General features: G+C 49.6%; 8 protein-coding genes across 8 annotated transcripts; 6 read left to right on the top strand and 2 right to left on the bottom strand.

Moving 5' to 3' along the window:
* Nucleotides 1-3,973: 3,973 nt before the first annotated feature.
* On the top strand, nucleotides 3,974-6,345 carry N7473_006102 (Zn(II)2Cys6 transcription factor; the record flags this gene model as incomplete). Its single annotated transcript, XM_057152042.1, has 3 exons — nucleotides 3,974-4,609; nucleotides 4,685-5,880; nucleotides 5,961-6,345. The coding sequence occupies 3 exons, from the start codon at nucleotides 3,974-3,976 to the stop codon at nucleotides 6,343-6,345; spliced, it is 2,217 nt and encodes a 738-aa protein (XP_057009847.1).
* Nucleotides 6,346-8,003: 1,658 nt separating this feature from the next.
* Nucleotides 8,004-9,434, top strand: N7473_006101 (phosphoesterase superfamily protein; the record flags this gene model as incomplete). The annotated part of the gene is made up of 2 exons (XM_057152041.1): nucleotides 8,004-8,567; nucleotides 8,628-9,434. The coding sequence occupies 2 exons, from the start codon at nucleotides 8,004-8,006 to the stop codon at nucleotides 9,432-9,434; spliced, it is 1,371 nt and encodes a 456-aa protein (XP_057009846.1).
* Nucleotides 9,435-10,781: 1,347 nt separating this feature from the next.
* N7473_006100 (galactose mutarotase-like protein) lies at nucleotides 10,782-11,120 on the bottom strand (the record flags this gene model as incomplete). The annotated part of the gene is made up of 1 exon (XM_057152040.1): nucleotides 10,782-11,120. The coding sequence occupies one exon, from the start codon at nucleotides 11,118-11,120 to the stop codon at nucleotides 10,782-10,784; it is 339 nt and encodes a 112-aa protein (XP_057009845.1).
* Nucleotides 11,121-11,346: 226 nt separating this feature from the next.
* N7473_006099 (MFS transporter) lies at nucleotides 11,347-13,113 on the top strand (the record flags this gene model as incomplete). Its single annotated transcript, XM_057152039.1, has 7 exons — nucleotides 11,347-11,372; nucleotides 11,439-11,532; nucleotides 11,596-11,886; nucleotides 11,949-12,101; nucleotides 12,164-12,329; nucleotides 12,488-12,747; nucleotides 12,835-13,113. The coding sequence occupies 7 exons, from the start codon at nucleotides 11,347-11,349 to the stop codon at nucleotides 13,111-13,113; spliced, it is 1,269 nt and encodes a 422-aa protein (XP_057009844.1).
* Nucleotides 13,114-13,650: 537 nt separating this feature from the next.
* N7473_006098 (cupredoxin domain-containing protein) lies at nucleotides 13,651-14,681 on the bottom strand. The gene is made up of 3 exons (XM_057152038.1): nucleotides 14,377-14,681; nucleotides 14,222-14,325; nucleotides 13,651-14,140 (listed from the first exon to the last, which is right to left on the bottom strand). Exons 1-3 carry the CDS (start codon nucleotides 14,641-14,643, stop codon nucleotides 13,861-13,863), a joined length of 651 nt encoding a protein of 216 aa, XP_057009843.1. The 5' UTR covers nucleotides 14,644-14,681; the 3' UTR covers nucleotides 13,651-13,860.
* Nucleotides 14,682-15,904: 1,223 nt separating this feature from the next.
* N7473_006097 (cytochrome and DOMON domain-containing protein) lies at nucleotides 15,905-17,062 on the top strand (the record flags this gene model as incomplete). Its single annotated transcript, XM_057152037.1, has 1 exon — nucleotides 15,905-17,062. One exon carries the CDS (start codon nucleotides 15,905-15,907, stop codon nucleotides 17,060-17,062), a length of 1,158 nt encoding a protein of 385 aa, XP_057009842.1.
* A 1,313-nt stretch (nucleotides 17,063-18,375) lies between these two features.
* Nucleotides 18,376-19,176, top strand: N7473_006096 (sulfotransferase family protein; the record flags this gene model as incomplete). The annotated part of the gene is made up of 1 exon (XM_057152036.1): nucleotides 18,376-19,176. One exon carries the CDS (start codon nucleotides 18,376-18,378, stop codon nucleotides 19,174-19,176), a length of 801 nt encoding a protein of 266 aa, XP_057009841.1.
* A 2,884-nt stretch (nucleotides 19,177-22,060) lies between these two features.
* On the top strand, nucleotides 22,061-25,195 carry N7473_006095 (DUF3824 domain-containing protein; the record flags this gene model as incomplete). The annotated part of the gene is made up of 4 exons (XM_057152035.1): nucleotides 22,061-23,813; nucleotides 23,877-24,114; nucleotides 24,161-24,225; nucleotides 24,292-25,195. 4 exons carry the CDS (start codon nucleotides 22,061-22,063, stop codon nucleotides 24,789-24,791), a joined length of 2,556 nt encoding a protein of 851 aa, XP_057009840.1. The 3' UTR covers nucleotides 24,792-25,195.
* Between the last annotated feature and the right edge of the window lie 381 nt (nucleotides 25,196-25,576).

Below are 25,576 nucleotides of genomic sequence, written 5' to 3'. Positions count from 1 at the left end.
GAGAGCTATTGTGAGAATCGCCGCCTTATATTCGGCATGAAAAAATCTGGAACGGATCCTCGAGCAGTGGTAAAGTTTTCCCATGTCCCTGAATCTCCTCCCAATGCTCCCATACAGTAAAAATTTTCCTGTTCAGCCCCCGATCCACCCCTAACAATGGACCGACGACTAGGATCGGACCCGTCACGCTGGATTCGCGCTAAATAGTGTCCCCGTTTTATTCCATTCCAACGGCCCTTTCGGATATCAGATTCAGGATACTGTAGATGGGTGATCGACTTCATCGTGAGGGAAATCAAAATTGAATTCAGCCTATTGTCTATGCATGATCTATTTGGGAGTCGGTGAGGTTGGGACAACGCTGGTTAGATTGTTACTAACTGCCGACTAGTCAAGCCGCGTGACTTAAACCCCTGTTATCCGATGCAGAATGCACTCGTTCCGAAGGAAGAAGCAATGAAACAAGAAGCAATTTGAAAACTAGATTGCCACGCGAGGATCCCTGATCGTGGTCAACCAGGTGCACATGTGTTTAATGTTCGTATCCCGGGGGGATGGTACAGTATGTACTCCGTAGAAAAACTCAAGACGGGGGTCCCTTGCCTATTTAGGTATTTTTTAGATTTTCTCCGCGCCCTGAAGGCAGGTTCCTATGGGTCATACTCATAGTGTCAAGACATGTTAAGCCCCACAGATCTATAGTTCCAGAGTTTCATCGTCTCATCGTTCCCACCAACCCGGTAGTAAGTATAATAGTGCCCTGCACCGACCGTGCAGTTCCGATCGCTCGGGGAGGACACTATTTGCCACCCTGCATCGTGCATGGCAGGCTATGTCTGGTCTCCTTCATACGGAGTACAGAGTTCATAGATGGCTGTTAAACAATCTAGCGGCTCGGCAAACGGGGTCGGCTAGCGGGGATCATTGAAGTTATTCCCCTGCCCCGGGCCCTATACAACTCCCTACAGGCACTCCTGTACAGTTCAAACTTCAAACTATATTTTATTGAAAAGAGTCTGGATATTGTTTCCCGGCCACTTGGTTAACCGCTCTCCTGCATCGCGGGGTCCAACCCCCTTACCCAAGGGCCCATGCACATGGCAGATCATCTCCTCCCCCCCTTCTTCCGGGGCACTCGGGGAGGATGAAGATAGGGCCAGGACTGTAGACGGCGGACGCACTGTGACGCCGATCTATCCCCAGATTGTTTTCAACCTTTTTTCAATCCAATCTCAGGAACAGCAGGCCCGAGCACCGGCTAGTTCTCGCCCTGTCAAGAGCCGACGGGTTGCATTCCGTACATTCCGCACGATTCTTGCTCGTTGTAACCATACTCCATAGTCTAGGAATGGCGCCGCCATGTGGAAATTTAGGGTTGGTGTTCTGGGCGGAGATCGTCCACTTGGCTTTTTGCTGGGTTCTCCCTCATTATTTGCCCTTGCTTTGACTTAGATCAATGGTGGGTTTCAGGTCAGGATCGACAATTAGGTTCCCGCGGGGGTACACGCGGTGAATCGCCTTATTGCTGTAAGGACTAGGCTTGGAGAGAGGAGTGCCTCGAATTTGTTGAGCCTGAGTAATTTCTTGGTGATAATCAATAGTCACTCACACGGAATCTTCAGTCCTAATTTGTGTGTCGTTCCATGTTTTAGAAATCGTGACTCCATACTCATCCACTATACTTCGTATAGCATTTAGTATTTGTGGGACTATGACTGCTGTAACATGGCCGGTGCCGCCCGATTGGGAAATGTGTTGACTCAATTCTGCCATGCATACGAAGGTGTACCAAGATCTAGGACGATTCCACCATGTATCTTTGCCCACTCCGTAGTTAGTTTAGTCTTGGCGACCACCTCTTCAGTACATAGTGGTCCACGTAATAGCATTTGCTACAATTCAGTCGTAGTTGCCTGCTATCGGTAACCACGTCTTTGGATACATAGCTTGCCCCGTACTTTCTTCCCTGCTCTGGCCACCACCTGTCTAACTTCAGCTACCATGTGCCTTGCCATCCAGCCGTGTCATTTTCCCACTGGCCATAGCTGCAGTAGCCAGTCCCAGGGACTCGGTACCACGACAGGCAGTGACGTTTCTGGGGAACTAGGAACCTGCAAGAATAAAAAATCTGTGCGAGCTAACATATAGTGCTGCTTCACATCTGAGAATAGCCTTGTGATTATTGGACTAGTTCGTTAGTTCGCGCTAGTCGCAGAAAAAGGAAAAAGTGTTGACTCTGTGGCGCTCCCACAAGTGGCTTAGCTCGCACTTGACCTGATTCATACTAGGCGCGACGCATCGTCGTTCGTATTTGACCACTTATGGTTCTTTGAATGTCGCTTGGACCTCTTGTGGCAAAACACACATAGATACACCCCGAAAATTCCTCCGAGTCGCTGACAATCGCATTACTGTAAAGCGAAGTCCTCGTCGCATCATTCCTCCCGTCTTGGCAATCCTGAAGCCCCGACCTCACTGTTTCGGGATCGCCTTGATATATCTCTTGCCGATTCTCCCGTGATTCACAGCCGAATCCCCGAGTCATGCATGCATCCTCACCCTATCATGCCCTTGTAGGGCCAAAGCACTTGACTCCTCGCATCGCATGTCGCAGCTCATCCATTCCCTTGGGATGATGATCGGAGTCTCTTCTGTATGGCATCGAGCAAATCAGGGGTTGACCAGACACCGTGCTTCATTGCGTCCTTTCCCCCGGGCCGAAGATCAGCTTCTAGAAGACGGTTGAGCGGGTCTTGAGCACGGTTGACAAAGTGCCATGTTGCATGTCTGCAATGTTCCATCCATGGTGGTGGGATCCGTCATACTATTGCTTTTCTATCAATGCCTGTCAGGAAGGTTAGTACCCTATTCTGCATAGCGTGGATGGTGGGAATTCTTCGGAAGTTGGCCCTATGAACCCCTACAGGTTAGTTCTCCCAAGCCAGAGGCTGGCACATACTTTATTTATCTGACTAGCAAGGACTGTCGGAAGCTACGAGGCGCCCTTTAACCAGTCACTTCTAAATAACTCATGAAAACCTTGATTCAAGTTTCGGATGCGGCGGGCCCTCTTGGACCTTCTAGAAGACTGAAAAACATTCCATGTGCCCCACTTAGTTAGTTCTCGGGCGCTCCGCGCTATTGTCAGTCCATCAGCCAGTCTCTTCTTCCATGCAGGGCTGGGATTCTTCCTGGAATCCTGCACGGTTCTGGAATTTTGGGGCTTGCATGGTTGTTTTTTTTCTTCCACATTATTCATTTCTTATTCATTATGTGCGGCCGGCATATTGTCTTTACCGAGAGATTGTCTCTCATTACCCTATCCAATTATCCGACTGCAAAGGGGGCGAACGGTGAGGTGTTGTCAAATGTTCAGCCCTTCGTCGCGCTAAACCCATCAGGGTCTGCCCGTTGCCTCTCGTCGGCCATCACTTCGGAGGCAACCCTGTATTTCCTACCTATTTTGGCTGACCATGGAATTTCGTTTAAAAAAACATTATTAAATTATAAATCACGCCTGTGCAAGTTTGAATTGTCATGACATGTACAAATTACTTGACATGAATTTCATGACGCATGGCTCGCGAATCCCCCAGTCGATCTCGCCCTTCAAAACAAAACCTTAAAGGTTCTATCCTTTCCTCTTTTCCCCCACCTGTCAGGCCCGTGGTGGATTTGGAAACAGAATTTTCTTCCTATATCTTCAGATCCCGACCCAGTCCAGAACCCAGATTCCACATCTAGACCCAGTGGACGGGTAAGTGGGCACGTCAGAACTGGAGCATTACGAGCAGCCACCGGCCACCTGCCACCGGTCCACCCATCCCAACGCCATCGCTTGTTGAACCAAACGATCATTGTTGATCGATAATCCTCTCGTCTGTGTATCTCAACTCCCAAAAGAGTCATCCACAGAGATTTTTACATCTGGGTCTACCACATTCGCACACATTCTCTACCCAGAAGCCCTACCATGGCTTCATCATCCCGTTCATCAGGGAAACGCCTCCCAATCAGTTGTCAGGCATGTCGCACACGAAAGATCCGCTGTTCAAGAGATGGTCGACCCTGCCAGACCTGTGTACGGCGTGGCCTCGGTGCCGAAGATTGCATCTACCTGGGTCAGCCTCGACTCTCATCAGAACAGTCTGCTCCAGCGGACCCAACAGTCCAAAAGGAATTACTCGCACGTATCCGCAATCTTGAGGGCCTTCTTCAAAAACAGGTCAACTCACAGGCGGGAACTCCAGCGGGTGCGGCGTCTCCATTAGGTGCCACCAGTGCTACGGGCAGCTTCTCTGAGTCTGAGTTGGGCGCGTCCCTGGAGGCGTGGGGGAGCCCATTGCTGGGTAATGTTGGTACTCTACACACATCGCCCTCGGGCCATGTGCGGTACGTCCCACTTGCCTCACAATGGGAGTCTGTGGTTGCGAAAAGCCCCGCTGCGGAGTGTTTGCGGAGCTCAGATGCGGACATCGCGGATGATGATGATCTGCAGATTCCACTTGCACGTAATGGAAGTATCTCTAGGGCTGAGCTATTGGCGCTTCTCCCACCGGGACGATATTGTGACACTCTAAAAGAAGTGTACTTTCGAGTATTCTCTCCTGTATGTTTCTTCCCTCTTCGAGCTAAAGCCAGAAAGTAATTTGGTTCTCTTGGATGATGACTGATATGTTGAAAGGTCTTCCACATTCTGCACGACTTGACTTTTGAGGCCGAATATCAGCAATTCTGTCATGATCCAGGCAGTGTCTCAACAGCCTGGTTGGCCCTACTCTTCGCTATCCTTGCTATTGCAGTTAGCGCTCTGAACGATGATGATCCTCTTCTTGCTGATCTCGGCCGTGAGCGGACAGTGAGCCGCAATATCAAAGTGCTCTCGGCACGTTACCGATCTGCAGCGCTTCGCTGCCTGGCTGCGGACGGTGTCATGACCCGGCACTCAATCAACTCGCTCCAAGCTCTCGTTCTCATCAGCTATGCTCGGCTACACCGGGGTCTCCCCTTCTGGACCCTGCTTGGCTTTACGCATCACGTTGCAATCTCGATGGGCTGCCACTTGGATCCTGAACGGTTCAGCCTAGGCCCCATCGAGCGCGAAGAGCGTCGTCGTGTCTGGGCCGGTCTCATGATGCTCTATACCATCCAGAACACCTCATTTGGTAGTCTCGACCAGACACCGCACGCACAGGATGTAAAACCACCTGCTGACGTTGATGATGTCGATCTCCTAACTGCTCCAAGCCTCTCTCTTACCTCCGACCCATCCTCCCCAATCATCACTCGCCCAACACAAATGACCTTCCTCCTCCTCACATCTCGCCTATACAAGGTTTCCAATCGCATCTGCGAATCTATCTTCACATACCCGCAGTCCCGCTTCTCAACCTCCCAGCTAGAATCAGAAGTCCTAGCAATCCGCGAGCTCTGCGATGCGAGGTATAACCTCGACACATCCCGTGATCCACTGCCGGTACACCACCAGGCAAACCTGAATATCCTCTACGCTCACATCCACCAATTACTCCTCCTACTACTACGACCCAGTCTTTGCCAATTCCTGCAAGGCGAGATCACATCGGAGACGTGTGAGGCTCGCGGGAAGTGCATGGCATCCGCCAAGGCCGCACTATCTATCTTCCAGTCTCTCCTCGAGAACCCACAGTTCGCCCCGTATAGGTGGTATACCAGTGGTCTGGGTAGCTTCCATGCCTTCCACGCCGCGGTAGTGTTGGCCGTTGGCCTGATGAACCCGGAGAATCAAGCTGAATTCGACGACACGAAAGAGATTCTCGGCAAAGCATTGGATATGTTTGCCTCATTATCAGTACGAAGTACTTTCTGCAGTAAGGCTATGCCCGTTGTGCGGCAGATCATGTATGTCACCCTCCCCCAAATTCCCCTTCATCCCCATCATCCGATGCAATTAATATGGACTGGACTAACACTATACCTAGCGACGTAACATCAACCCAATACCAACAAACCCAGCAACACCAAACACCCCTCCAATCCCAACTCCAAATACAAGCACAAATCAACGCCCACACGATACCGCAACAGCACCAGCAACAACAGCAACAACAATCAATGCTCAGTTCTCTGGCACCCAGTCTCTCCTCACTCACCATGCCGGACAGCTTCATGCTTTCCCACTCGCATCCACACTCACAGGCGAATTCGCCCGTCCCTACTGTCGCGTCCTCGTCTAGTGATCCCACAATGCACTCTAGTTTCGGGTCGCATTTGCATCCGCAGAATTGGTTGGGACCGACTTCTGTGCCGTGGGATACGTTGGGTGCGTCGATGGGACAGTTCAAGTTTGAGTCTGATGTTGTCTAAAGCCTTTCGGAGGTTTGGGCAGGATTGTTTCCTATCTTCTTTCTTAGTTGTTTTCCTCTCTTTCATTGTGGATCGATTTGGCTGGCTTAGCTTGGGTTGGCGCGGGGTGCTTCGGTTTTCTTTTCTGTTCTGGGGATACCTAAAAGTGTTTTGGAACTTGGGTGGGACTTTCTGCAATAGAACGCATTGGATTGCAGGCTGGGTGAGTGGTTAGCCTTTTTTTTTTTTTTTTTTTTCACCCTTTTTGGGTTGAATTTGTTGTTTGCCGAGTGCACTTTTCTTATGAGATCATGATTGGGACAGGGGATTTCTATACCTTTTTAGTATTTACATCTTTAAATTCGATTTGGGACTTTGGGACTTTGTAATAATTTCTTCTTCTCCAATATCTTGGAACAGTCCCTTTCATAGGTCCTAATGTCCAATCTGTCTGGGGAAGATTCTAGCCGTGAAGCAAATATCTTGGCTCTTCGCAGTCTGGTATCGATACCTTGTCCATCGAACTAATAACTGTGAGCTGCCCAAGGGGTGATTCCTGTGCAATGCTGGTCAAGTTACCTTGAGCTCATCATGTGGATGATCTCAGGTGACTGATATTACTCTTAAAATTTGCATGATCCGACTGTGTCCGTACCATTATGTCCAGATGACCATTGAATTATCCTGGATATCGGAATGTATACGAGATTCTTTACATTAAGCAAGACAATCCTGTATGTCGAGTGAGCTAGAGCAGGCCAAGTCCCAATCAGATCAGTTTGATGCATCACGCGTGCCGATCAGTACCCAGATTCAGACGCGTACCAGTTCGGCATATCCCGCCCACACGCAACAAACAGTGCTAAGAAGATTAGATGATGGCGAGATCCCATCATTCTCTCCAAGCGAGGTCGAGAAACGTTGCATGATCGACAGTCTCCAGCGAGATCCGGAATGAATATGCCCTCCACCTCAAGCAGGATGTAAACTCAATCTTGGCGTGCCCCGCTGACAAGGCCAATGTGAACTGCATAAATCCACCGAAGTAATTTAGCATAAAGCCATCCACCACCACTCGCCCTCCACTTCGTCCACTCGTGCAGGATGTGGATGCTTTGATTTGACTCGGAGACCGGCTCGGAATCACTCGTCACGGCCCACGCCGATGCCCAGAACTAAGCGTTAGCGGCTTGTTCACCCCCCACTATCTTCATGGTCAATGGGCATCAACATCCTAAACGGGCCGTCTTGTGCCTGTGTTGCAGCAGTGTACCTGTCAATCTTCGCGAATCGTGAGGTCCGATCTATGAGGTCCACACGTCGTCGCCAATCGGATGGTTTACATTTCTATCGGCTACGTCCCAACTGGGCATCTCTTGAGAGCTTTAGTGTTGCCGCGGTCGCACTAGTTGATGAAACCCGCAGCGCGAGTGCCCGGAATAACTCCGTGATGTTTCGTATAGCCTTGTGATACGAGCACAAGACGGTGAGCTTTGAGAACACACGTGGGACGCAGCGACGACGAGATGCTCTTTCGTCTCGGTACGAAGGCCGCCCCTGCGCAAAGGCAGGGGGGATCGCGGGAGCTATAAGAAGCAAGCAATTTTACCTGAAGATATAGAACTTTGAAGTCATTGGCTAGATCTGAATTCGAAAATTGCGAGTCCTCCAGATCCCAGATGAATCCCAGCGCCCTCCTTGGCCTTTTGGCCTTTGCAGCCGCCGTGACTGCTGCTCCTCCAAAGCGTCACGCCACTGCCCACTCAAGCTCTTCGGTTACAAACTTCAAGAGCCATATCAAGAATGTGGTCATCCTCGAAATGGAGAATCGCTCCCTGGATAATCTCCTGGGTGGTCAGACCCTGAAGGGTATCGAGAACCCTATTAACAACGGCCCCTACTGCAATCCATACAACCTGACCGACTCTACGCAGGGCAAGGTCTGCAGTGCTGCTAAGGACTTTGACTCTATTTTGGATGACCCCGATCACTCAGTTACCGGCAACAACATCGAGTTCTATGGGACTTTCACTCCTGACAATGCCGCCATTGCCAGTGGCAAGCTCACTCCTCCCCAGCAGGGTTTCGTGCACGAGCAGCTGCGCCGCTATGGTGATGACGTGAATAAGACCTCGCTGGCGAAGCAGGTCCTTAACTACTACACCGAGGATGAGGTGCCTGTATTGACCTCCCTGGTGCAGAACTATCTGACCTTCAATCACTGGCACTCAGACCACCCTGGCGTAAGATAGCGAGAGCAACACTAATGACATATTCTACTCTTAGACTAACAAATTCCCTAGCCTACCAACCCTAACCGGGCCTACGTCCTCTCTGGAACTTCCGCTGGCCACGGCACCAATGACGATTCATTCGATTCCGATGTCCACGGCCTAACCCAGCGCTCTATTTTCCAGCAACTGTCCGAGACCAACCACACCTGGAAAAACTACTACACAAACACCGGCATGGTAGATGCCTTCTTCTTCGACTGGACCTTTACCTCCGGCAACACCGACAAAGCCGTCCCACTATCCAAGTTCTACTCCGACGCGAAAGCCGGCACCCTTCCAGAATTCAGCTTCATCGATCCATCCTGCTGCGGCACCGGCACAAACTCAATGCACCCAACCGGCCTAATCTCCGACGGAGAAACATTCATCAAGAACGTCTACGATGCACTCCGCGCCTCGCCCCAGTGGAATCAAACCCTCTTCATCCTGACCTTTGACGAGACCGGCGGTTTCCACGACCACGTTCCCCCACCCCTGGCCGCACGCCCAGATAACTTGACTTACACCGAGACCGCGCCCAACGGCGAGAAGTACACTTTCTCATTCAACCGTCTCGGTGGGCGTATCCCTACTCTGCTGATCTCGCCATGGGTTGGCAAGGGTCTTGTTGAGCAGAAGGGTACCAACTCGGATGGGCAGACTGTTTCATACTCTGCTTCGTCTATCTTGCGGACTTTGGGTTATCTGTGGGACTTTGAGCCGTTTACGCCTCGTGTTGCTACCTCGGCCTCGTTTGATCATTTGATTACGAATGTCAAGCGTAGTGATACCCCTGTGGCTCTGCCCAAGCCCCAGTCTTTCAAGGTGAAGGCGTAAGAAGGGGTGGGACGGGTTTAGTTGGCTTTGGATAATCGTTCTTTCAGTCATGCAATAGTATGATTATGAATGTGACGGTAAACCGATTATTCTCTTCAATTACTCTTCAATTGTTTCAGTTGTTAAGCTACATGGCGCTGCCATCAGAGATTCAATATGACAAGATGCAAGATACGCTAAATCCCCTTCGTGAAGTTCAAGGGCACTCTCAGACTACTATAGATCCAAGCTCATCGCAATTTGCATGAATTTGCGACAACAGGCGAACTTGAGCTAAAGTGGCGCCCAGGCTGCGCGTAGCATAGCCCTCGGTAAGGAATTTCGGCATCAAAGTTGCAGAAAGTCCTATGTATTAGTGCACCCAAAATCGGGGTTCCGAAACGGCAATTAAGTCTGGCATCTGAGAAAAAGAGGGTGCGAACAAGACCAGAATCAGACTTCAATAACTATGTAGTATGTGTGTTCGCTTGTCAATATGCCGCCCCACAACCCCATACCGTACCAACTCCGTGTGGATATCAACCAGCCCACAGCTAGAATCGCCGGAATCGTTCAAGCTTTAGCCAGCCATGCTGCCCGCGGTTAAATAAGCGAAGGAAATTCTAGTACTAAGCCAATAGATTCAAATAACATGAGCATCCACATGCTTGTTGACTCAACGCCTTTGGCCCCGAGCAAATATACCGGGCCTCGTCATCCCCCACCAACGCTGTGGCCTGTGGAGGAGTACTCCACGGAGATGCGAACAGTTTCGAGAATTCTACAGTATTATTAAGCCCCAAATGAAATGCGGAGAGGTGTGGGTCAACGTTATTATGACAAGTAATACTTCCCTAAATTCTGTCTCTCGATCCTGTTGAATAGATATATAGCTATCTTCTCTATTGAACTTTCATTTTGAAGCAGGGGTTCGTCCACAATTCTATCTAACACCTCAGACCTGACACGCAACAATCCCAGAATACCTTGAATATAGCCAAAGAAAAATTAACAATGAAGAATCGGACTCTATAAAGATGAATGGATGATCATGAAACTCATAGTCGCGTACAAGATGGGCCGTTTTCCCCAACGCAAAACTTTCGGCTACTTGTAGAGTGTAACACAAATAATGGGAAATTGCTAAAGGTACCGACATTTGTACCTCTCTGGGACCTTTACTGATGATCCGCCTTGTTTCACTTATCCTCTTTCATCTCTTTGAATTCTCTAATTATAGATATTATGATAGCCAACCCTGATCGGAGGAAATCACGGGTTCACAGGCTTCTTTGACTTGGATCAGACCACAGTCGATGAAGCTTTGGCTACTAAGGGAACCCAAGGTCTATTCAATTGTCCGATCCATCAATCCGTGCTGTATGGCCTTGTCACCCCTTTCCAAATGAATAGATATACTAACAGCCCATTCCAGGGACTGGCTTGGCCAGAACGTGCAAACTTGGAGATATCTCTATCATGGAAGTTTTTCAAATCTGAGCCCGACGTCTTGGCTTGGGGCTTATCACCACGGCAGCCCTTGAGATTGTCATAGCCAAAAACAACATCTTGCAAGTTGCCGGATCGATCAGGTACAAGCAAAGACATCAGGCGTGCACCATTAGGAATGAATTTTGCAGTAATGTTGTTGGCACTAATGGTGTACTCCTTGAACTGATCACCATCAGCTGTTGACGACGAGGCCATTGCAAGGACTGGGAGCCCTCCCATGGCCAATGCCATGTGTCTCTTGATGTGCATACAGGCTGCAATGGAAATGGCGGCCACGAGATAGGAAATATGTGTAGGAAAAGACAGGTAGTGAGTAAGGATATAGACTTGAAGCTGGAAAATTATACGCTCAAGTATCCAACACAAACAATCTTTTCTACATTATTGCAAAGATATTAGACTTCTGAGAGCTGTGCCCTCAATGGCTTCAGTGCTGGACCATGTGAGGTACGTCGCAGCATTTACACTGACTGGCGTTTGCAACGAGCAAGACTGACTTGTGAATCATAATAGACTCTCGCCACAAGTCATTACCGATACTGTTTTCCTCCACGAACGAGGTTTCTATAACACTCTATACTTCACATTCTATTTTGGATCCTTCATGGTGAGCAACAACTGCGATAATAAATCGAGAACTTGCAGGAACGCTAATATCTGTTGAATACAGGTCGGACCAAGCATCTCTGGTGTCCTGGCCCTTCACGTGGGCTGGTGTAGCTTCTGGTGGCTTAATGTTGTAGGCTGTGCGCTTGTAGTGATTGGAGGCATCTTCTTCTTCCCAGAAACAAAATGGCATCGTTTCCAGCCTACAGAGACCCAAAGCATAGCCCAGCCTGCCGACATGAATCTTGCTACTAAGACTAGTGATGAGCCAGCAGCAGTGAAAGGAATGAATGACAATTTCAGGACGACAACAGAACACATTGATGAGTCTTCCGATCCGTTCTTGCACATGGCTGTGCGCTTGTAGTGATTGGAGGCATCTTCTTCTTCCCAGAAACAAAATGGCATCGTTTCCAGCCTACAGAGACCCAAAGCATAGCCCAGCCTGCCGACATGAATCTTGCTACTAAGACTAGTGATGAGCCAGCAGCAGTGAAAGGAATGAATGACAATTTCAGGACGACAACAGAACACATTGATGAGTCTTCCGATCCGTTCTTGCACATGGCTGTGCGCTTGTAGTGATTGGAGGCATCTTCTTCTTCCCAGAAACAAAATGGCATCGTTTCCAGCCTACAGAGACCCAAAGCATAGCCCAGCCTGCCGACATGAATCTTGCTACTAAGACTAGTGATGAGCCAGCAGCAGTGAAAGGAATGAATGACAATTTCAGGACGACAACAGAACACATTGATGAGTCTTCCGATCCGTTCTTGCACATGGGCTATCCATCAAAGAGTCAGTTCAAAGTCTACGTGATTGGCAAGGACTCGGCAAAGTCCTTATAGCTCGTCTTCTGGGTTTCCTGGAAGCTACACCTTTACTCAATCGTCCACTACGCTGCCTTTCTTGTATCATGGTCGGCAAGTTGTTTCTTGACTGTCAATGTCACTCAGAGCCAGGCCCTGGCTGCCCCCCTTACAATTGGTCTAGCCAGAGCGTTGGATTCACCAACTTTGCCCTTCTCGCGGGTATTATCATTGGACTAGCCACAAGTGGGCCTCTGTCTGACTGGATTTCAATGCGAGCCACGAAGAAAAACCGTGGAATTAGAGAGCCGGAAATGCGTTTGCCAGCTATGATAACCTACGTGTTGATTGCGAATTTGGGCAACTTTATCATCGCGTTTGGGTATGAGTACGTTTGGGACTGGCGGGTATGTTCGAGACATTACATCTCTTCTTCTAGCCCTTGGCTCCTTATACGTATTCAATCGTGATTTACTGACACCTATCTTTGTTAGGTAACTGTCATTGTCGGCTACACCTGTGCCGGCATTCAGGTAGCTGCGCTTCCCACCATTGCGAGCACCTATACGGTTGACAGCTACAAGTCTGCCGTTGGCTCCATCTTCGTCGCAATCACAGTGAACAAGAACCTCTGGGGCTATGGATTTAGCCTTTATCACCCCTTGGACCGAAGCATCTTGCGATCTCCCTGCTATTATGACGAACATGTGTCTCACGGTACTTTGGTGTTCCTTCGACTTCCTGTTCTACTTTGCCGGGAAGAATTATTTTAGGAAGTGGACCGCAAACTCTAGCATCTGGACGCTGGAGACCAAGTGATAGAGAAGTTTGTACATAGCTTGAGCGGTCACTCCATCATTCTGTGGTGGAGATATTGTTGGTATTACTTGTTCTAATTTACTTTCCTTCGGTAAAGTTGCAAGAATCGCTAACCTGGTGAATTGATCTGATAGTGTTACAAAGACTATATCATGTAAGACAGTTCAATAAAGTTGACCCAAATCCAGGATAAATCATTCGTAGAGAAAATCCTCATTCGTACGTCCGGATACGGAGTATTGTGGCTTCGGGTGGGAGCCCAGGAGCAAAGCTTACTTCCCTGCGGGCCGCTGATCATTGTGGCGGTTGAAATAATAGCTAGAGTGGTTGTGGGGAAATGACGCCAGACGCCACCCATGGCTCTGAGTTCAGGGAGATGAGATAATCTCATAACTCCTTAAAATCTCTGGGAGAGCTAGCTAGACTACAAATGAATTGAATATGTTCACATTTCTGTTCTTCACGTATGATGTCAAGCAATGAAATATTCTGTCAATTGGAAGGAGTAGGTTATAGACCCTGTTTTAGGTCCTAAAGGAGTAATTTGTCTTGGATATCCAAACATCAATCACAACTTCAATTTGAGTATAATGAATCCATCAAGGGTACTGGTTTGATTAAATTACCACCCGGCAACTTGAATCAGTCTCGACCGTGATCACGAATTCACCCCTGAGACAGTGTCCTCCACATTGAAACGCTTACATCATAAGCCACGAGAACAGACCCAACAACATCAAAGCGCCGACGTCACCTGCAGTGTGCATAGTATTAGCCGCATTGGTTGTGGTAGCAGTAGTAGCACTTGTCTTGCTTGGCGATGAAGTAGCTGTGCTAGTAGCCGTGCCAGTAGTTGTGCTGCTCGTATTTCCGCTGCTGGCATTGCCCACAACACCACCGAAGACGTTTGCCGGCACGGTAGTATCTTTAGCCTTTGCGGCTGCAGACTTAAACGAGTCCAGAGTATCCTGTCCGCTGGAGCTGTAGTGGAACAAAGAGTTAACCGATGTTTTTTTTTTCAAATTTAACGCTGCGATTGGAACTTGTTTGAAGCACACTTACGGAGGATTGATGACTCCAACCATGCCGGCCTGACAGTGTCCCTGCACACCACAGTAGTACCAAATGGGGTCAGTGTTGTTGACGGTCAGCGTGAAAACGGTTTTCTGATGGTGTTAGCCGCATATCTTTGGCTCGTTATAATTCGAACTACTTACTGATTCCTCAGTTGTCTTGAAAAATCCACTGAAGAAACCCCCACTGCTAATTGGCTGACAAGGGTTTGCAAACGAAGCTTGAACGACCGAGTGATCCGGTGGGTAGAAGTGGAACTCGACCTTGTCACCCGGAGCAACAGTCAAGGAAGCTGGGTTGAAGCTGAGACCATCTTCGCCGACATCAATGGTGTGCACGCCATTCCCAGACTGAGCATGGATCAAGGGCAAAGAAGAGAAAAGAAGAGCGGTGCTTAAAAAGTTCATCATATTTGCGATTCGTTAAAAGTACGTCTCTCTTGGTTTCATGGATTTGTGATAGAAAACTGGAGAAAAGAGCTCCCTACCGATCCTATTTATGGTCCCGTTTATACTTAAGAACCCTGAACCTAACTCTAACCACGGGAATTGAATTAATTTGTCGGCCTAGATGCTTCATTACCATGACGTTAACTCTAATTGCTTTGAACCACGCGACTAAAGCCACGGTCTTACTGGAAACATGGCGTGGCTTCCTAAACAACGACAAGGTGCTTTTAGTGAAGCATTTTGGGTTTTGATTAATTAACCGTGCTAAATCTTAATCTATGCTTTGCCCAACCAAAGATGTTGGATTAATTAATTTGCTAAAAGCATAGCCACTGCCCCATCCGCCGGTTAATTTTCCGCGAACGCAGCTTGAGCTGGACAATTCCAAATTGCCAGATTAGGTTAATGGGCCAAAGCTTACCCCAGAGGGTCCAGTGATAAAGTGGACCCTGTTTCTTCTACCGCCGGGTCCGGGCCATTCACAGCTTACGCCCCCCAAAATAATCAGATTGGTTTCCAATTATCAACCTCCAAGAGAGATACATTTGTAACCAGCACAATCAGCTGATGGCAAGTCGAAGATATAACTATTTTCAGGTAATGAATCGGCTTTAAGGAAGATGGTTGAGAATGCCGTCACACAATGAAGGAGGCGCAGCGCGAGCTCCTCAATTAAGGTTTCTGCAAAGTTTAGGGTCAAGCAGGTCTAAAAGATCGCCCACAGAACCACCAAAGTTAGTTCTAATTTTCTGAGACCCTACTCAATGTGGCAGTTCGTAGATTGCTTTTTTAAGACTGGCCCGAGTCTCCCGGGCTGTGCAGGCCCATCACTGCTGGGCCTTTCACCATTCACCATTCACCTCGGTCGCAGCCAAGTTCCAACAAAGAAGATTAACCCCCAAATTGCCGTTGCCAAGTGTCAGATGTCTGCATGATAACAAAGGAAATACGAAAACGACACAGTCTTTGAATTGCTGGGCAGCCCCATACCTCGAATTTAGAATAAAGCCCCCTCCCTTCATGCCAGATATGGTGCCTGGCCCGCGCTGACACGAGAACGAAAACTCAATGACTGATGATTATTCGGATGATCTGCGTCTTTTTCTGATGACACCATCTTCACGTTGAAATCGCTCGTCTGCAAGATTTCTATTAAGGGCTGTATTTACATTCGTTGGCGACCCCGTCCCTCTTCGAGTCGCTATACCATCATTTCCACGGCATGGCTGTGTTATACCTTTGCTGGCTGGCTTGGGCTGCGTCCTGCCTCGCTCAACTTCAGAGCTTTCATCCCATCGGACACGATGATCTTACCTACAGCATCAATATTCCTCAGAGCACGGCGCAGTCGGGCTCAGGGTCGATATACTTTCAATTAAACTCAACAAAACAAGTGCGATGGTTCGCCCTGGGCCAGGGGACGCGGATGGTGGGCGCGAATATCTTCGTTGTATATCCAAATGGCAACAACAACATCACTGTTTCACCACGACTGGGCATGGGCGAAATCCAACCACTATTCAACAGTGATGCTCAAGTCTCGCTCTTGGATGGAAGCAGTGTCTCCAATGGCGCGGTAACCGCGAATATCCGATGCGATAGCTGTATCAAATGGACTGGTGGAAGCGCCGACGTGACAAGCTCCTCAAGCTCCTGGATCTGGGCCGTGAAATACGGATCACCGCTAGATTCGAGCGATGTCTCTGCCGAACTCACTCAACATGACGATTCCGGTGCTGTGACTGTTGACCTCGTCAAAGCTACAGGAGGAAGCTCCGATAATCCATTCTTCGATTCCTCCAAATCCACCTCTTCGTCTCCTGTGACTCCTACAAAAGTCACCACGGCTACTGCTCAGAATCCGCTAGCCGTGTTCAACAAGAAGAGAACCGCACACGCAGTACTAATGATCATTGCATTCGTGATCATGTTCCCCTTCTTCGCCTTGACACTTCACATCTTCCCATCCTCCAAGACAGCAAGTGTCCACGGGTTACTTCAGCTTCTGACGCTGGTGGTTGCTCTAGTCGGCCTCGGACTCGGAGTGTCCATGGCCCAGGATATCAACTTGTTGACCAACCACCACCCTATCATTGGCATGGTGGTTGTTGCCGGACTGACTGCTTTCCAGCCAATCATGGGCCTGCTGCAGCATCGCTATTATCGCAAGAGTGGTGGAAAGGGCATCTTTGGTTATGTACATCGGTGGTTTGGGCGAGTGATGATTGTTTTGGGAATTATCAATGGTGGGCTTGGGTTTCAATTGGCGAGGGGACCTAAGGGCGCTATTATTGCGTATAGTGTTGTGGCTGGAATTGTGGGAGTGTTTTATTGTGCGGTTATTGTCTGGGTACAGATGGGTCCGAAACGCAGTCGGTGATTTGGATTAAGTGGGAATTACGATCCTGGAGAGGATATCACAAGAGAAAACCAGAAGGTTTACATCGTTCATCAAATTTTTCGGGTTTGTCAAAGAATTTAGGCTATTATTGTATTTTGGAGTTTTGGGTGTTTTTAGAAATGGTGCCTTGACGACGATAAGCAAGTCAAAACTTTCTGTATTCCTCATTAAACTGTGAATCCCTATCTATATACTGAACCGAGAATGACTTTCGTGCAATCAAATGTGACCATTAATTTCGGTTCAAAAGCAATGCCAAAATGTCGATGAACCCCTGAGTTAGCGATGGTGCCATGGCCAGAAAAGTGGCTGGCATAATTGCTTTTTGAAGAAGCATGCTTGTCCACTAGATCAAGCCACAGGGTCCCAAAGCTTTACAGGACCGCTCGAAATCAGTTTCACTCGTACGAAAGTAATTAACAGTATACAAATACAGTAGTTATTGTATCTGTGCTGTATGGCCCACGCCTAGTCTAGAATCGTTTCCTTTGCAAAACAGATCAGCATATTTAGGCATTCATGCCGACCGCTCATTTCTGTCACATCCCTCTCAATTTCGTACTACCAAGTTGTCCCTACTTTTCACCAATTCTCTCTACACCCATGAGTTTCTACCCCTTTCTTACATTTCGGAGTCAGCCCAGAAGATTGATTTTGATAATAGTAAAGTGGAAGGTTGTGACTTCAAGACCTTCAAGTTCAGCCACGGGGAAATTCGTATGATCGAGGGAAGGGTACGTTATATCAATCTCAACCTGATCTCACCTCTTATTCTTAACTGGCTGGCACTGTGGTTAAGCCTTTGCGACAGCACGGCCACTCGATACCTCCGGAGTGCTTGGCGCTGTTGTATTATATAAGGACTCCATGTTTAACTAACTAGTAACTACAGTGGCCGTTCATTAGTATTTGGAACACGATACTTCTTCCAACTGGCAGAAAGATAGGCGGAGCAGGTACCATGTTCCAAATACTAATGAACGCTGACTGTAACTGATAAGTTACTGTACGGGGCTGAGTGGAATTCTAAATTTTTAAGCTTTATAATTCAAAATCCTGCGCTAACCAGCCTAAGGACGGTCTATATATAGTTAGCGCCTAACAACATAATCTTAGCCTTCGGGTTCCATTTTCGTTAGTTAGTGCTGACGCTGACAGTAGTTAAGAGGAGAGAGGAGCTTCGCCTTCGGGAATCTCCTTTGTTATTATAACTTCTTATCTTCGATCTTTCTGCAATCTCAAACTCAGGAGTAAAGTTATCTTTGTTTTGTCTCCTAAACCATTCTCACATAATGCGCTTCTTTGAAAACCATCTCGCTATTGACCAGACGGACCGAACCCCTATACAAGTGCTTGGTGCCGGTCTTCCCCGTTGTGCAACAAGCTCTCTGCAAGCCGCCCTTGAATCACAATATATCGGTCTGACTCCCTGCATGCACTTCGCGCATATTGCGCCGAACGCCGAACGCGGGGATATCGTCCTAGCTGCACTCCGGGAGAAGGACTCTACACGGCGTCACAAGCTACTTTATAAATTATTTAATGGTTTCCAAGCAGCCACCGATTTCCCTGCGTCCATGTTCATGGATGATCTTATGGACATGTATCCGGACGCTAAGGTCGTGCTGAACAAGCGGCCTGGTGGCGGCCGCCAGTGGGTGCAGTCGATCAAGCTGCTTACCTTCGCAGCCTCACCGGTGTACCGCGCTCTGTGCTTCTTATGGAAAACAGACCGCAATGTGGCTGCCATGTGGCGCGAGATTATGGAGGTCTGTCAGAGAAAACTGAATCTAACTGCCGACGAGCTTTTGACGGTAAAGCATTATGATGCTCATAATGCTTGGATTCACGCCGAGGCAGCTAAGCGCGGGCGGGGGGTCTTGGAATTCGAGCCTCAAGATGGATGGGAACCTTTGTGCGTACTTCTCGGCAAGCAGGCACCAAGACATGAGCCTTTTCCTCACCGCAACGATGCTTCCGAAGTTCGAATTGTCGTGATGATTCTGTATGCTCGGGGTGCAATATCCTGGCTTGCGCTAGGTGCGGTGGTATTTGGCACAGTAGGATGGCTTGTCAACGGGCAGCTGTTCTAGCCTATCAGTTCAAAGATTGCAATGCTCAATAAGTCTATAAGGGTCAGGTTTTGACTGCATTGGGAAACGGGAGATCCTCGATATATGATGATAGGACTATGCCAAGCTCAATTGAACCTTGACGAAGAGATGGAGGGCGTTCATCGAGTTAGTTATGATAGCGTAGTTGACCAATGAGTCTTTCATTATAATAACCAAGTTAGTTGGGGCCGTTTATGCTTGGGACTTTGTTGTCCGGCCAGCTCACCATCAGGTGCTTACTTAGTCATGGTGACACGGCCGTGTGGTCGACTTCCCCGTGTTACGATAGAGTATTGTTCGTAAGCGTACTTTCAGAAAATTGCCAAGTATGTAGCAGATTCATGTGACTCCGACTTACAATACGTTTCCAGACTCTGAAATCCGCTAAACCAACGTAGACTAGCGTGTTTCAAAATAGAGTTCGGGAAATAGTCGGAAGGAAGAAAGTTGGTGAAACTGATTTCGAGCGCGCCTGTATTTCTGTGCGGATGGAATAAGTTTTCAACAAATAGCACCACTGATGCCCATCTATGAACAATATCCGCCCCGGGTTGCTGTTCAGAGCTAAGGTTGGTCGATCTTTCAAACCTCACCTACTCACCCAAGCACTGATCGATCATGGGCCAGGAAATACGACAAATCTAGGGTGACTACCCAAGGGAACCTTCTTTAAGAGCTTTCCAATTATTCAAATCATTATCGCGCTCCTGATAGAGCCCCATACATACAGACCCTTTGGAAACAACGGACGGATAGTCTATATACACCGCTTAGTTACTTGACGCAACCGAGGATCCGAAAAGCGAGATCACTCGTAGTCTGTCTATTGGATCCAGATTTGCTCTATAATAAAGGCTTTAATTTATCTGTAAAAGAAGGCGCATTCTCTTTTGATTCCTCCCTTGCCTCTCTGCATTAAAACGGTAGGTACGAGGTAAGGCGATGCGATGCGATGCGATGCAATGTACGTTTTCCAGTTACACAGACTAGCTGCGACGAGTTATAATCGACGTCAATTACAGAATAGTCGAGTCACACTCAAACAAGCTTCCCAAAGACGCGTTATCCTCGAGTAGTCGTTTGTATCACGTAGCCGCTGGACTTTAGCCACTCGGCCGGGGGCCATATCCTTCGGCTCTAAGTGGTGTTATCATGGACGATCGACCCGCCTAACTCTAGTGGGTAGAATGAGGACATGAGAACCCTATCTCTTTTCATCGCTCATCATGATAGGATGCTTTCATCGGTTGAGTTTCCAATCTTCCCAGCTGAAGCGGGAGGCCAAACAAAGAGGATGAGTCGAGGAAGCCATTGACGTCATCGGGTCAACCCCCACATTGACAGCCGCGTGGAGGAAAAAAACTACAATCACAAGCAGGTTGAATTATTCCCTGTTCGTTTTATCAGTAGTAGTTCTGCCAGTAGGTCAGTGACAAGCGTGATAATAGATAGTCTTATTTGCAACCCATCATTGTAGTAAAGTAGTAAATGGCATCATCGGTTCGTCGCCCAGTTCCCCAAGTCCCGGGATTAGGCGCAGCGTTTCACATTTTTTTTCGTTATTGACGTCGTCCTTTGAGTAGCGCGAGTATAGATCATGGTCTTATAACCATGAACAAAGGAAGCTGGTCTTTGAAGATGATCAAGGAGGAGTACTGCGCCTCGAAAGGGAGAGGGGGGAGAGAGAGAGAGAATAATGGGCAAGGTTGACAGACAGATCTCGTATCGGGCGCTGGCCCACCAGGACCAAACATGCTGGGGACTGGGGTCCAGTTCAGCCCGGTTTCCATGGAATGCCACTCGGGAAGTCGACAGTCGACCCGTGGGCCAGTTCTATCAAGCATCAGTAGTTAGTAGGAGTAAACAAAAAGTACGGAGTACTTAGTAGTAGATTATGCACATCTGCTCCATCCAGTACGAAAGTATACTCAAGATGACACTAGCGTGGAACTAGAAGCAGAACTCAGCCACTACACACCGTCGATTTGCCACGGTGCAACCCGGGCGAAAGTCTTCAGACTGGGGTGGAATACAGCAAGAGACACCAAGAAGGTTGGGGTTCAACTGACTTTGCCCCGATCTGCAGCCCAGTGGTAGTCGGTGTAAATTGAAATTGCCAGAGAGAATGAGAGAGGAAAAGGAAGAGAGAGAGAGAGAGAGAGAGCCTCACGTGGCGCTTCTTTCCAGTGGGCAGCACAACTACTTTTTATCACTCCCTTGGCCGCTTTCACCTCTTCTTCTCTTTCATCCTTCTTCCTGCTTGTTCGACTCACTCTTCATCTTCGATTGTTTATCATCAATTTCCTCGACATTCGAGCATCTCAGAATTACCCTTCCTCTCACTTTGATCTCGTCTTCTCCCCCATTCTCGGCGAATTTGTGCTGCCTGTTGATCTGCAGGCTGAGACCCGCGGGGCTCACTCCCAAGAGGCTCCGCTCGGCTTGGGCTGAGATCCTCTTTCTCCTGGTCATTCGATCATCAGGCCAAGAATTCCGAGGAAGGGACTTCTATTCTCTTCTGGAAGCCTTACCAATCGGATCCTACATCCTTCTCTCCCGTCAGTGCCGAGAACTTTCAGACACTAGTCGATTTAGTCGATCACTGACTGAGACTCAGGCTCTTACTCACTCTTGCACTACGTGATTTACCCCACTCAACCTGCGCCCCTCCCCGAATTCCCAAATTCCCTGCATCGCATCCGTCCCGTTTTGCCCCTCCTAACGCCCTGTCGGTTGCTTGAGCCCCTCCCGTAATCTCACTTCTTTTCTTTCCTGCTCACTCACCCCCTCCATCGTCCCTTGATCGCTATCTCTTCCCCCTGCTCTTAACCCGCCAAGTTTCACACTCTCTCACCTGTGTACCATGTCGTACAGCTACCGAGAGCGTGATCGCTACGAAGAGGACCGACCAGTGACCATCAAGCGTTACGTCATCGGCTCCGACGATCGAGAAGAACGACGAGACTTCATGAGTCGCGAAGATGCCATCGGAGACCGCGAGTTGGTCATCCGGAGAAAGACTGAACGAGAAGAGCCCCTGTCTATCTCACGGTACGAGCGTGACGTAGAATACGATCCTCCGGTCCGCCGCGTCGAGCGTGAGTATGAGCGAGACTACTATGAACGTGAGTCCCAAAAGTCCTACGGCTCCCACCGTAAAGCCAAGTCCCAGGAAACTCTTCCACATCGGCCACCGGCCCCCCATTCAGGAGCTCTCGTCGTTCGCGAGCAGTCAGTAACCGTCGTAAATACAGCCCGAAATGCTTACAGCAGTCCTCGTGAGTCCGAGTATGATGTTGTTCGTCGCTCGGATGCCGAGGAGGACCCTTACTACTATCATCACCACCGCCGAGTTCGCGAGTACGAAGACCGTCGCTCGCGCCGTGAATTGAGTCCCGGCGACTCCATCTCCCAGACGAGTCGCCGTCACCATCGCGATCGCGACCGCGACGACTACAGCAGTGATGACAGCATGGTCTATATCCGCAAAGAGACCCGCGACTACGACGGTGAGCACAACCACCACAAGCGCCACCTTGCCGAGGGTGCTCTCGTTGGTGTCGGTGCTGCTGAATTGCTGCGTAGCCACAGTAAGCGCGAGGGTAAGGAGGTCAGCCATGGCATGAGCCACGCAGTGAAGACGGCCGGCGCTGGTGCCCTTGGTGCCGTTGCTGTCAACGCAGCGGGTCATGTTCGCGACTACTACCGCAGCAAGAGCCGCAGTCGCCATCGTTCGCACTCTTTCGATGATGATCGTTCCCATTCCCATCGCCATAGCCGCCGCAGTCGTAGTCGCTCTCACTCCCACTCCCGGGGCAAGACACTGCTGGAGATTGGTATCGGCGCCGCTGCATTGGCTGCCGGTGCAGCTGCCCTGCGAAGCAAGTCCAAAAATGACCGTCGCAGCCGATCCCGAACTCGTTCTCGCTCCCGTGCTCGTGCATTGAGTAGCACCCGCTCGGACAAGGACAAGGACGGCGCCAGTGATGAGACCAAGCGCCGACAGCACATGGCTGGCGCAGGCCTGGCTGGTGCTGCCGTTGCAGGCCTGGTCGAACATGCTCGCAGCCGTTCACGCTCTCGTAAGGGAGAGCGCTCCCACAGTCGCTTGCGAAAGGCCCTCCCCATTGTTGGTGCTGGTCTGGCTACTGCAGCTGCCGCTGGTTTGTACGAGAAGAAGAAGGCCGACAAGGAGCAAAAGGAGCTGGTGCCCCGCGAAGGACGCCGCTCACGATCTCGCAGCCGCAGCCGTGCCCCATCCGAAGCCTACCCTGATCCAACCCGTGACTCTACTGGTCTGATCGAGTATGGTGCTGACCCCGTCGCGGGAAGCATCCCGGCAGAGCACTACTACGGCCAGCCAGCAGGCCATGGTGATCCCTACTACTCTGACGGTGCTCGTCGCCACAGCCGATCTCGCAGCCGCGGTGGGCGTTACAGCGGAAGCTCCGATTCGGACCGTGACGGCCGACGCAAGAGCAAGAAGCACCGCAGCCGTTCTCGTGAACTAGCCTCTGCCGCCCTGGGCGCCACTGGTCTAGGTTACGCAGCACACAAATACTCGCAGCACCGAGACCGCAAGAAGACCGAGCGTTCGCGCTCACGTTCGAGGACTCGTGAGTCCGTCATGGATCCTCCCTCTTGACCCAACCTCTGTCATGCTAATATTTCCAACGCAGGATATGAGGACGATGCTCACCGCGATCCCTACGAGGAGTCCTACGACCCAGAGCCCTACCCCATCTCCGCGCAGGCTGCTCATCAGCGACCCGCCGAGAACTACTTCCCGAACAGCAACTATTTCCCCCCACCCCCGGGCTCAACCTCAAACCTGAATGCCACCCCCTCAGCCCTACAACCCGGCCGACTACCCGCCTCCCCCGGGCGCCGCACCCCCCGCCCAGCCCTACAACTACGGTGCCGCCAACACAGGGCCAGAGACCTATGCCCCGCGGCCACGCAGGGCCGATGAGAATGTGAGTGCTCCGTCGAGCTCCACCCTACCCACCGAGCAAACCCATGCCCACGGTGCGTTCACCGCAACGCCGTCCGGTGCTGTCCCCAGAAACCCAGGGCTAACATTTCCCACCCCAGGTTTAAACAACGACCCTCATCTACACATTCCCCCGTCCATATCCCGCGAAGTCAACCCATCAGCATCATCGTCTAAATCCGTGGCCTTTGACCTGGACACGGATCCTAAACGGTCCGCTGACGCGGGGTATGAGACCGACGACAGCGATTCAACTATTGACGGGTACACACCACGCCATCACCCCAAATTCCAATCCCAAACTCACCGGCGCTCATCTTCCGTACCTTCTGCCCATCACCGAACCAGCGATGGTAGCGGTGGTGCAGGTCCCAGTTCTAGTTCTTCTTCACCTCGACACCACCAACATTCATCCAATCGCCATTCCCATCATTCTCAAAGATCATCCCCCCGAGAAGACTCCCCACTCGACTCAGACTCTACCATCGACCTCCCAGAACGCTTCGATTCAAAGGGTCGTCGACTTCCCGAAAGTAGCGAGAACTCATCTGTTGAAAGATTGGAGGATTATCTGAGAAACCTTGCAAAAGTTCTTATCTAATATGCCCTTCGTTCGCACTGATAAACTAAACTTGGAATCGTGAGCTTTGTTGACTCTCGTTGGTCCAAAACTTGGGGTTTTTGGAAATGGTGATGAGTTGAGAATACCTTTCTAACTTCCATTGGTGGATGACGGATTTTGGCGTGCTCTTGTTTTGTCCTTTTAATTTTGGGTGGTCCTTTGATACGTTCTTGCCCTTTTGTTTTTCTTCCCTCCAGGTTGTGCTGGATTGGATGCCTTGATGATGCCCAATGCCGTTATGTTTTTGAGATTTTCTGTTTTTGATATGGTTTTGTTTTTCTCTGCTGATCTGATCTGAGATTTTATGATTTACGCACGCGCCTTATGATGATGATTTATGACTGTATTTTCCTTTCCAGACAACTCAATGATTTTCACCCTAGTCATCTACCTTCTTGCTTTTGTATAGAGTAAAGTGGCTTTCGATCCGGTGTCATTCTATTCGATGGCTGTCGGCTGTGTACACCCTGCTGTTGATGGCATGAGTGATCAGGGAAAGATCAAATCTACTATGTAATATAGGGACCTGTGAATTACTAGATGCGGTTAGTTTTGCCGTTCCCGGCCTAGCGCCCCAATACGCTGTTTTGTCACCTCTCCCCCATCGCTCCGACATAAAAGACAAGGCCTGCCTCTCGACCTCTTTTCTCTTCCCCCTCTCTCCCTTTAACTCCTCTATCTTGCACTCATCGCCGGCCCCTTTCTTCCAATCCGGCCCCCACCGACTATTGCGCCTTAGCTTTCAGCCCGACGCACTGCCCCTT

The sequence above is a fragment of the Penicillium subrubescens genome, assembly GCF_028828155.1.
Source record: "Penicillium subrubescens strain IBT 31985 chromosome Unknown utg000004l_segment0_segment0, whole genome shotgun sequence".
In the NCBI taxonomy this organism is placed as follows: domain Eukaryota; kingdom Fungi; phylum Ascomycota; class Eurotiomycetes; order Eurotiales; family Aspergillaceae; genus Penicillium; species Penicillium subrubescens.
The sequence above is the reverse complement of the archived record's forward strand: the minus strand, read 5'-3'. Positions and strand labels throughout refer to the sequence as shown.